Here is a 12309-nt window from a genome sequence, read left to right on the forward strand (position 1 = left end):
TTGCTTCTGGTTCTCTATACTGAGCACTGTATGTGATGGTTTCTGTGAAAGGGCTCCCAAAAGTGGTCCTTCCCCATCCACAGATTTAAGAAGCCAGACAACATGCTACCGTAGATCGGAATCGAGATTAATAATCATATCAGATTTTGGAGTACAGAAACAATGTTACAACTAACATTACCAAGAATGGTAATATAAACTACCTGGCTGGTTATATAAACTTAAATTTAATTAAAATATTGGAGAATATTTGTTTCAAGCATGAATCAAATGCAACAGCCTTATACTAGTTTTAATTCAGTACAACAGCAGAAAACTCTATAATGGTTCTTAACATCTTAAAGATTACTAGACTAGTACTTAAAACTCTTTGATTTTCTCCCAACCTCTAGGACTTCAATTTACATGAATAATGATTCCTTGAGATACAAACTATTATATGCAAAACAGACAAACAACAAGGTCCTATGGTACAGCACGGGGAACTATATTCAGTATCTTGTAATAGCTTTTAATGAAAAAGAATATGAAAAGGAATATATATGTATATAAAACTGAATCACTATGCTGTACACCAGAAACTAATACTACATTATAAATCAACTATACTAAGAAAGAAAGAAAGAAAGAAAGAAAGAAAGAAAGAAAGAAAGAAAGAAAGAGAAAGAAAGAGAGAGAGAGAAAGAAAGAAAGAAAGAAAGAAAGAAAGAAAGAAAGGCAGGCAAAGGGTCTCTTGGACATAGCCTCATTATCAAAACAGTTACAATACCCTTAGTGCAGGTTTCTCAACCCAAGCACTCTTGACATTTTGGACCCGACAATTCTTTGTCATGGGGCTGTCCTGTGCACTGCAGGATGTTTACCAGCACCCTGGCCTCTACTCAGAATGTCTCCAGACATTGCCAAATGCCACCCCGCTCCACTGCCAGGGATCAAAAGCAGCCCATTGAGGACCACTGATCTCATGAGTTGTCAAATTCTGCTTATTCTCCCTCATTCCTGTCTTTCAAATGCCTCCGCATCTCCTTCATCCTTTGTCACTTGTGCCAACATCTCTTTCCTGGACGCAGCCCAAACCCTCCTAACTGATTCTCCTGAATTCCCATTTGGCCACCTTCAGTCCTTTCTACACTCAGAATGGTCAGAATGACCTCACTGGGACACAAATCAGATCCTGATGCTTCAGACTGTTTATCATGACCTAGGAGACCCTGCATACATTGGCCCTTTTTAGAGTCTCTCCTTTCCTCCCACCGGCGCATCCCTCACGAAAGGCAGACTGAACTTCTCTCTACGACTGTCAACACATTACACATGCTTTTTCACACCTCTGAGCATTACTGTTTTTCTAGGGTTTTTCTTTGCTCACCCAGCCTCCCTCATTCTTTTAGTCTTCAGATAATAGTCAACTCCTCCGGGAAGCTTTCCCTGATGACCTGAATCTGTGCTTTTCTTAAGTGTTTCTCCTACAGCTGGACACTTACCACACTGCATGGCAATGCCCTCTGTATTTGTTTGTATTCTCCACTAGACTGTTGCTCTGGGACAGCAAAGACCATGTCTGCCTAATCTTGCACTGACTCCCAAATATCTGGTACTACAGCTTTCATGTACCAGGTGCTCATTAAATGTTGTTCAAGGGTCAAGGTATGGAAGGAAGGAACCTAGGAGGGAAGGAAGGATGAGAGTTGTTAGAGAAGTGACTGGAAGATAAAGAAGTGAAATGGTTGAGTAGCAACTTCAAGAACATGAATGAGGAAGAGAAGAGGAAGAATGGATGGCAGCCATATAGGCACACGCGGCTAGATATGGTCAAGCAGAGATGTGAAGCATCTGAGGGGAAGAATTAGGAAAAGGGAGATGCAGAAGCCGGAGATGTGGAACAACCCAGGATGACTAAGAGAAAGGGGTCCCAGATGATGATGAGATATTTTGGAACTGTAAATCACAATCTCTTCTCTTCTCTAAATCATTCTGGAGGATTGAATATTTGTGTGGCTGTGTTTGTCCCCTGTGACTTTTTTACACATCTTGTTTTGCTGTTGTTTTCTGCTTGATGGGTTTTTGAAACTGACTTAAGACAGTCAAAATTTAGGTATGTGAAATTCAAGAGTAACACCTAAGAGTCTTGTCTAAACATGTAAGTAGGCTTGTCAGAGGCAAAATTTAACAACCACATACACGTTTCTGACTGATTGTGACTTTCACAAAATATGGGAAGAATCACTGTATTTTAATTTGTTCTCAAAAGAGAAAGGACCATGGAACTTTTCAAATGGTAAAGTTTCATGATTTATGCCTTCTAAACACAGTTAGGCCCTTAAAGAAAACAAATTTTATTGGAAGTACATGTAATTCTCTTTCCAGAAATTAGTTTTGTCGTCCTTTGGAATATTTGCTCATCAGACAGATATCAGAGGAACTGGCTTCTGATCTCTGATTCCCACGCTGAGAGTTTTGATAAAGCTTCTTAATCTCTCAGGATCTTGGTTTCCTTAGCTATAAAATAAGCATTTTAGTAAGCATGACTGTATGAATCAGAGTGGAGTGGACTGGGTCATGCTGCAATAGCAAGTAACTCCAAACATACTTCAGGAGTTGATAGGTTTTGATCATAATACCACCCAAGTGTTATATGTTATGAAATAACATTCTCAAAGATATTTTCTCACAAGGGGCCAATATATTTTCTTCTCTGCTTTAAAACTCTTCTCTGGCTCCTGTACGGCTGGAAGCTGACTATATCTGATATTTGGTAAAGACTTTTTTCTGGTTGATGAAGTTATCCATTAAATCAATGCAGTGAGTAATCCATTGGGCAGTGTAGCCTGGTGGTTAAAGGCACTGCCACTTAACCATGTGACTCTGGACATATTATGCAACCTCTGTGTGTTATTATAAGAATTAAATAACTCAATGAAAAGTGCTTGAAATAATGCCAACAAGCACAGAGTAAGTGCTCAGCTAACATAAGCAATTATTTACAGGAATTCAACTGTTGTTAAGAGAGATCCACAGTTCCACAGGACTCTGGACATCTATTACAATTAAGTTAATTTGGACCCAGAAGACTTAGAAAAAAATAGGTCTCAGGGCTGGGGGGTTTCCTTGAACATTTAAAACAAATATTGCTTTTCAAGTATCAACTCCAACTCCAGATGTCAATTTACTAATACAATGTCATGCAATTTTACAATGAAATATGATTCTGAACATAGATAATGTGTTTGGTAATAAGATGTCTCAAAGAAAAAATATATAATCAATGCACATTAACAAACACAGGGAGTAAATAAAATAAGAATGACTGCTTTAATGGCCTGCACAACTTTAAGCTTTAAATTTTATGTGTAAGGAAACATCATCAGTTAAAGGCAAGAGCTGAAATACGATTTTTTAAATGGCCTAGATTAGAACTGTAGCATTTTTTGTAAAGCAAAAACCAGGAACCAATATAAATGTCCATCAATAAAAATGTTTTAAATAAACTATGGACACATCCATATGGTGAAATTTTAAGCAGCTATTTCTCAATGAGGTAGAACCATATTGTTGATAGTATTAAGCAAAAAAAAAGTTCAAAATAGTATATACAGTATGATCCTCTTGGTGTAAATGGAAAGAACATGCTTTATCTATGGGTATAAGGTTTTAATGGAAAATTTCTGGACAGATTTCAAGACAACATGTGAATACCCAATTACCTATGCATCAATTATTTGAAAGCCTTTTTTATTTTTAGGGAAGGAGGTAATTAGGTTTATTTATTTTACTTATTTTTTAAGTGGAGGTACTAGGGATTGAACCCAGAACCCTGTGAATGCTAGGCAGGCACTCTACCACTGAGCTATCCACCATGCACCAATTATTGAAGAAATTGTCTTTTATCCATTGAATATAATGGATTAAAGAAACTGTAAGACCTGAAACCATGAAACTCCTAGAAGAAAACATAGTAATAAAGTTCCATGACATGGGTGTTGGTAATGATTTTTTGGATATGACACCTAAAGTACAAATAACAAAATAAAAAATAAACAAGTGGGAGTACATCAAACTAAAAAGGTGCAGAGCAAAATAAGCCATCAAGAAAGTGAAAAGAATGGGAAAAAATATTTGCAAACCATGTATCTGATAAGGGGTTAAATATCCAAAACATATAAAGAATTCATACAATTTAATAGTAAATACAAACTTGTGGTTGCCAGGGGGATGGGGAATGGGAAGGGACAGACTGGGATTTCAAAATGTAGAATAGATAAACAATACAATAAACAGTACAGTAGATTGTACTGTGTAGCACAGGGAAATATATACAGGATCTTATGGTGGCTCACAGCGAAAGAGAATGTGACAATGAATGTATGCATGTCCATGTAGAACTGAAAAATTTTGCTCTACACTGAAATTTGACACAACATTGTAGAATAACTATAACTCAATAAAAAAAAGTTTAAAAAAAATAGTAAAGATAAAACCAACCAACAAACAAAAAACCCAAAAAACAAAAACAAAAAACCCAATTTTAAAAATGAGCAAAGACCTAAACATATTTTTTCAAAGAAGATATACAAAAGGCCAACAAGTACACAAAAAGATGGTCAACATTACTAATTAGGGAAATGCAAGTTAAAACTACAATGAGATATTACCTCATGCCTGTTACAATAGCCATCATCAGAAAGACAAGAGATAACAAATGCTGGCACAGATGTGGAGAAAAGGGAACTTCTGTGCACTGTTGATGGGACTGTAAATTGATACAGCCACTACAGAAAACAATATGGGTAAAAACTGAACTACTATGTGATCCAGCAATTCCACTACTGGGAATAGATCTGAAGAAAATAAGAGCACTCATTAGAAAAGATACCTGCACCCCCATGTTCATAGCAGCATGATTTATAACAGCCAAGACATAGAAGCAACCCAAGTATCTACTGATGGATGGATGACTGGATAAAGAAGGTGAGGTGTATATATACAATGGAATATTATTCAGCCAGAAAAATGAGGAAATCTTACCATTTGCAACAATATGAATGGAACTTGAAGGCATTCTTCTAAGTGAAAATAAGTTAGACAGAGAAAGACAAATACTATATGATCTCACCGAATGTGGAATCAAAAACAGCAGCAACTACAACTGAACTCATATAAAGAAAGATCAGATCTGTGGTTACTAGAGGCAGCCGGTGGGGGAAAGGGGAACTGGAGGAAGCTGGTCAAGAGATACAAACTTCCAGTTACAAGATAAATGAGTCCCAGGGATGTGATGTAGAGCACGATGACTGCAGCTAACACTGTACTATGATAATACGAAAGCCGGTAAGAGAATGAATCCCAAACGTTCTCATCACAAGAGGAAAAAACTTTCCTTTTTTTCTTTTCTTCTTCCTTTTCTTTTTATTGTTGTTATGTGAGAAGATGGGTGTTGGCTGAACCTACTGTGGTAATCATTTCATAACATATGTAAATCAAGTCATCATGCTGTATGCTTTAAACCTATACAGTGATCTATACTCAATTATTTCTCAGTAAAACTGGGGGGAAAAAAAGAAAAAAAAAGGATTAATTGCCCTGTAGGCACGGAACCCCTGAATCGACAAATCACCGTGCAGGCTGCTTTCCTTGCCTCTGTCTCCTGTTCTCTTGGCTGCTGCCTAGTGTGTGATACTTAGATGCCAAGGCTGGTCTTCCCACTTCCTCCTCTAAGCTTATTCTTTTCAGGTATGCTCCTCTCCGCCTCTCCCAGGAACCTCTGAAATCAAGCCTTTGCTGCTAGCCACAACCCTCTTTTCTGGTTTCCAACAGCCCTTCTTATAAAGCACTGAGCTCACGTGTAGAAGTTTCCTCTCACAGGAATGATGAGAGCTTCCACACGTCAGACCCAAGATGAGCCTCCTCACCCCTCCATGACCTCCTCACTCCCAGAACACACGATCCTTATAGACACGGGAGAAAACTCAGACTCAGCAATCATAATATGTTAAATAAATCTACGGCTTATTATGACACATAATCGACCAACTCTTATTGTAGCAAACGCAAACATCCGGCTTCTTTCCTGCATTATATATTGTTATGGGGGGAGCATCCATGCTCTTACCGATGAGGCCATCGAATCAAGTTATGCAGCGCAGATCACTTTCTTTTGCCGCCAAGGGAGTGTTGCCAAAGAGCAATGAAGAGTTCAGTTCGAAAGCAGGCACCTCTAGAGGAAAGAGCTAGCACATGCAGGTCTCAAGTGTGTATTTATTCCAAATGTGAATGAGACGAACGTGTCTCAGCATATGCACATTTAACTTATTAAGCTTTATCAACACTATGCTCTTGGGTAAAAGAAAAAGAGAAGACATGACTGAGTAAGATGAGAGAATCCCTGGATTTATCCCTGTTTCCCTCCTTCAACCTAGAAATCAGCCTCCACTCCCACAGCCAAATGCAAAGTGAAGCAAAAGTATGTAAATCCTAGGCTTTAAGCTTCCAAGGGCTCAGGATTCTGGTGAGCCGAGAGGTTTCCAAGGACTATTTTGAGCTTATAAATTTGTCCTTTGTGGGATGAGCTGCTTAGGAAAATAAATGTCTGGAATAGCCATGACATTTAGTCTAAAAATGTCCTAACTCTCCAGGTTTATGTGTCAGATATAAAAGAGACCACTATCCTGGACTTTCAACTGTCAGAAAATCACATTCTTTGCAAGGAAAAAGACATCTGAGCAGCCAAAGGAAATACCCACCAACAAGCACAAAACATACATACACACGTATATTTTCACAATGACAGGTTCAGAAATAGAATGAAGCCAACTTAAGAAAACAGACAAGCCAGATCATCTAATAATAAAGCAAGAAGAAAATGCAACCTACCTGGTTACTGCCCGGGTGCAGATGGTAACGAGGAAACAGCCGGCCACAATCATCCAGCCCCAGCCTCCATCCGGAGGGGAGGTGGACCGAGCTCTATTTACTTTTGCCATGGTTTCGATTCTTTTTTCTTCTTTTCCAAGTTACTCCAACAGCCCAGTTATGATCTTGGAAAAGTCTGCTGTCCAGTGACTTCCTGTTGGCATTCAAGATTGGCAGGGAGTGCTACCTGGCACATGGGTTACCGGCCATCTAAAACCAAAAATCAGGACATATTTGTGTATTACTGCCATTTCCAAAGGTTAATTTTTCACTTGGTGAAAATGATTTTACTTTGCTGTTAAACATGATTATCTGTAACTATGAATACTGGCCTGGGGCAAAGACCATTAGATGTCCTTGGAACCCATCTCCCTTCTTCTTCTGAGAGTAGATTCTCTCAACTTTTTGCCACATCCACGTCCACCCAGTTTGATTCCTTATTCCCCAGTCGCTCTTGAAGGTAGATGTGGCAACATGGTTTAGTCTAGACTAATGGAATGTGAGCAGAAGGAATACATGCCACTTCGGGTTCATCAGCTTAGAGGCAAAGGCCCTTTCCCAAGATAGCCACCACTTCCTCCCACAGCCTAGAACATGGATGTGGAGATGAGATAGCTCCAACCACACAGGCCCAGACATCACCCTGGGGGCTGGCAGAGCTGCAGGACAGAAGGAGCCTGGGGCCTCAGTGACTGTGGAGAAGGGGTGCCTCTCCAGCTCTGGACATCACATACCCCTCACCGTGACACCAAAGGTAAATAAGCTTCAGTTTTATGTGTGTATCTGTATTTTGGAGTCTTTCCACTACAACAGCTCAGACTACATCCTAATTATAGTACTGAATGAGTCTGACAGTGACTGCTTGAAGAAGCACGCTGCCACGTTGCACACTGCCTATGGAGAAGGCCACGTGGCAGGGAACTGTGGGCAGCCTGCAGGAGCTGAAGATAGCCTCCAGGAACAGCAAAAAGCTAAGGCTGTCAGCCCCACAACAGAAAGGAAATGGATTTTGCCAACATCCCAAGTTTAGCTTGGCAACAGATTTTTCCCTAGTTGAGCCTCCAGGTGAGAACACAGCCTGGCTGACACTCTTGACTGCAGCCCTGTGAGACCCTGAGCCAAGCACCCAGCTAAACTACGCCTGGATTTGACCCCACAAGAACTGGGAGATCGAGACTTCCTTGAGGTAGCCTTCGGTACATTGAACAGTCCTCATAATTATGATTAGGGATGAATGTTTTAAGAGGCTAAATAAGAATTTTAACAGATGATTTTTCCACTGGATTGAGCCAATCACCCGGTTACTGGTACAATTTTATTACGATCACAAGAAGAAAATTTAAGTAATATTAATTTAAAAAATAAGAAAATAGGGAAAAAATTAGGTAATATTAATTAAATGAAACGCTTCAAATACGACCAAGCGTACATTGTTTGGTGAATGGAGGCTATGCACCACCTGGTAAATTATGGGCAAACCAAAGTGTCTGATAAGAAAGTTTTACTTTAAAACCACAACTTTCTCAAGAAAATGGCTCAGAGTAGACTCTTGCAAGTGTGCAGTCTTTGCAGCCACAGGAACAAAGTGGCAGCCTGTGAGCTCAGAGGCAAATGCAGAGCGAAGACAGTGAGGCCAAGGCAGCAAGAGAGATTTCACACGGCCCACCTAGGTTTGGGGGCTTTCCGGACTCAGCATTGCCTCCCTCTTCATCTTAATTAGCCATCCCATGAATGTGGGGGCGCTGACAATGGAGATGGAGTGAACGTCTGGAGAGCATAAATCCATCAGAAATATCAGAAGAGCAGTAGTAGTACAAATATTACACTTACTGATTGACAGAAATTCAAAATTATTGTCTGAAATGGTAACACTGCTAATCACTGGCCTGAGGACAGAGTAGCAGCCAAAGCACTGGGCTAAGTGAAAACAATATGGCGGTAGCTTCTCAGAGCATTACCACAGGAAGCAGCGTTACAGACAGTATCTCATTTAACCCTTACAACAACCATAGAAGGTAGGTATTATTATCCCTATTTTACAGATGCAGCAACTCATCCTAGAGAGATTCAGTACTTTTCCCAACTATTAGTAGCACTACCAAGCAGCAGAAATGAGATATGAACTTTAGTCTTACTCCAAGACCAGTTTTCCTAACCAATGCCCTACACTGCTTCCCCTGCCTTCCCTTATTCCTCGATGTCAATTCATGGACATTTTTATCTAATCATACACATATAATTCTTGAAAGCACACCAGGAGGACAACATTAATGGCAGCCTGACGCAGCTAGAAATGCAGCTCTTTAGAGGTACCATTGGTATTTCCCTGAAACATGCCTGTAGGCCACTGACTCAATCAGCCAGAGAATTAGCCCTGATTTCAAAGCAACCGAAGGTGTCTCCAATACTCTTGGAGCTTCAGGACCAACCCCTCCCAAACATAACTTTGTGTATGGGTAAGTACTTTTAATAGTCAACTACTTTCTTCTCCAACAGTAAACACACAAAGAAAAGATCTACCATACTTGTATTTTTGCTTTAAATGTACACAGCCTACTGCAGCAGACAGAGCTGGTTGCCTATCCCAAATCCATAGCTCACCCCTTCCTCCAGTCTATCATAACCCTGGCTTTGTTCGGGGATCTACACTATCTGCTCTTTCTCCAGCAGCCGTTTGCTTCAGGGAAGGTGGTCCAATCCCCTGTTTCAGGGAACGGCTTCTGATTGGTCTCCCTTTCCCTTGTCAGTAAATGCTTAGGGAGAGGAGGTGAAGCAATTCCAGCCAATGAGCTATGAGGGAAAGTCCTTTGAAAAAGGATTCCTTGCTCCTAACAAAAGACACAGAAAGAACAACCTCTTCTTCCATAGAAATTTTGAATCTGGATACGACACCTGGAACTACAGCCATCACTTCTTAGCCATGAGGAAGTTGGCTTGAGGACAAAGTCAAGAAACCATCGGTCAAGCACAGTAGAAAGATGAAGAGAACATGGAACTTTAATGACATGGCTGAAACACCAAATTAACCAATTCTGGAGCCCCCCTGGCTAGCTTATTAGGTAACATAATACATTTACTTATTGCTGGAACTATTGAGATTTCTGTAATTTCTGCCAAAAGAATCCAAATGGATATATGCCTTCTACAGTGGTATGCTGCAACCATGTTCAGTGATGTCATGTCGGTGGTCTGAAACTGGCCATGGTAGGAGTGCCTCTACCACAGAAACCATACACTGGTACACTCCACATCAAATACTGTAGTTTTTACATCCTCTGAGAGAACCAGTCATTAAACGTTTACTAGCACCCCACTGCAACATCGGGGTAATTTAAGATGTATACAATAAATACTTCTATGAAATATGAAGTAAAGCCAAAGAACTAGAAAAGAATTGAAATATCTATACAGTGAGCTAGCAACTTAGCTAACTTGTTATCTTTTTGATGAGATAATTTGTCTGTGTCGGGGAGGGTGTAGAGCTCAGTGGTAGAGTGTGTGCTTAGCATGCACGAGGTCCTGGGTTCAATCCCCAGTACCTCTATTAAGAAGGAAAACAAATTTTTTTTAAAAAGATAATTTGTGTGTCTTATCTTATTAATAAACTGCAGCCCTCAAGCAAAATTTGGCCTGCTGCCTCTTTGAGTAAATAAAACTTCACTGAAACATTACCATATCCATTTATTTGCATTTTGTTTTTGCTTGCATGCCACAATGGCAACTGAGTAGCTGTGACTGAGAAAATAAAAGGATCTAGGCCAGCAAAACCTAAAATATTTACTATCTTGCCTTTTACACAGAAAGTATGCAGACCCCTGTTCTGGGAAGATGTGATGCATTGGTCTGCAGAATAAAATGTGAACATTTGGGAGGTAGTGGGAGATCATCAGTATTTATGACTATGGTGGCAGAGGGGCAGGGTAGAAGAATGAAAAGAACTAGCAATCAGAGGGAGATCTGGGTCCTTCCAGGTCCTGACTCTGTCTTATGAGTTATATGAACTCAGGCAACTTATTGTACCTCTCTGAGCCTTAGTTTACTCATCCATAAATTGGGGGTAATATTCTCACAGAATGTTGAATGGATTAAAGTGAGATAAAACATGAAGAGCACCTGGTACAAAAACATACATATTATTTGCCATGTGACTTAACTTGTTTTCATTTATTCATCTCTTATTAATTCAACAAATATTGTTCAAAAAGATACACCCCAATGCACCCCCAACGTTCATAGAAGCACTATTTACAATAGCCAAGACATGGAGACAGCCTGAATGTCCATCAACGGATGACTGGATAAAGAAGATGTGGTATATTTATACAATGGAATACTATTCAGCCATAAAAACCAACAACATAACGCCATTTGCAGCAACATGGATGCTCCTGAAGAATGTCATTCTAAGTGAAGTAAGCCAGAAAAAGAAAGAAAAATACCATATGAGATCGCTCATATGTGAAATCTAAAAAAAAAAACACAAACAAAGCATAAATACAAAACAGAAATAGATTCGTAGACATAGAATACAAACTTGTGGTTGCCATGGGTGCGGAGGGTGGGAAGGGACAGACTGGGATTTCAACATTGTAGAATAGATAAACAAGATTATACTGTATAGCACAAGGAAATATATACGAGATTTTATGGTAGCTCATGAAGAAAAAAATGTGACAATGAATATATGTATGTTCACGTATAACTGAAAAATTATGCTCTACACTGGAATTTGATACAACACTGTAAAATGATTATAAATCAATAAAAAATGTTAAAAAAAGAAGAAGTTGTGGTATATTTATACAATGGAATACTACTTAGACATACAAAAAAATTAAAATAACGCCATTTGCAGCGACATGGATGGACCTGGAGATTGTCATTCTAAGTGAAGTAAGTCAGAAAGAGAAAGAAAAATACCATATGATATCACTTATATGTGGAATCTAAAAAAAAGAAGACATAAATCAACTTATTTACAAAACAGAAACAGACTTGCAGGCATAGAAAACAAATTGATGGCTACTAGGGGATAAAGAGGGTGGCAAAGGATAAACTGGGAGTTTGAGATTAGCAGATACTAACTACTATATACAACAAGTTTCTACTGTATAGCACAGGGAACTATATTCAATATCTTATAATAACCTATAATGAAAAAGAATATGAAAATGAACATATGTATGTATATGTTGTGACTGAAACATTATGCTGTACACCAGAAATTGACACAACATTGTAAACTGGCTTTATTTCAATAAAAAGATATTTATTGTGTGCCCAATATGTACCAGGTTTTATTCTAGGAGCAGGTCTTAGAGCAGTGAAGGAAATGAACAGTGGCCCTGCCTTTGGAAGCTTACATCCTAGTGGGATAGGCAGTCAATAAACTGTTGAACA

The 12309-nt window shown here is 39.3% G+C and overlaps 1 protein-coding gene across 5 annotated transcripts in view; it reads right to left on the minus strand.

Annotated features, from left to right (window-relative positions):
* SLC16A12 (solute carrier family 16 member 12) overlaps positions 1–12309 on the minus strand; it is an 83158-nt gene that overhangs the window by 15814 nt on the left and 55035 nt on the right. For 4 of the 5 annotated variants that reach the window (XM_072971579.1, XM_072971576.1, XM_072971578.1 and 1 more), the window contains one exon: positions 6871–7119. In XM_072971579.1, coding sequence (XP_072827680.1) covers positions 6871–6980 — 110 coding nt within the window. In that variant the 5' untranslated portion in view covers positions 6981–7119. Of the gene's footprint in view, positions 1–6870; positions 7120–8575; positions 8677–12309 lie in introns of all 5 variants that reach the window. The other variant, XM_072971577.1, reaches the window with a different exon arrangement.

This window comes from Vicugna pacos, chromosome 11 (assembly GCF_048564905.1).
Source record: "Vicugna pacos chromosome 11, VicPac4, whole genome shotgun sequence".
NCBI classification, from domain to species: domain Eukaryota; kingdom Metazoa; phylum Chordata; class Mammalia; order Artiodactyla; family Camelidae; genus Vicugna; species Vicugna pacos.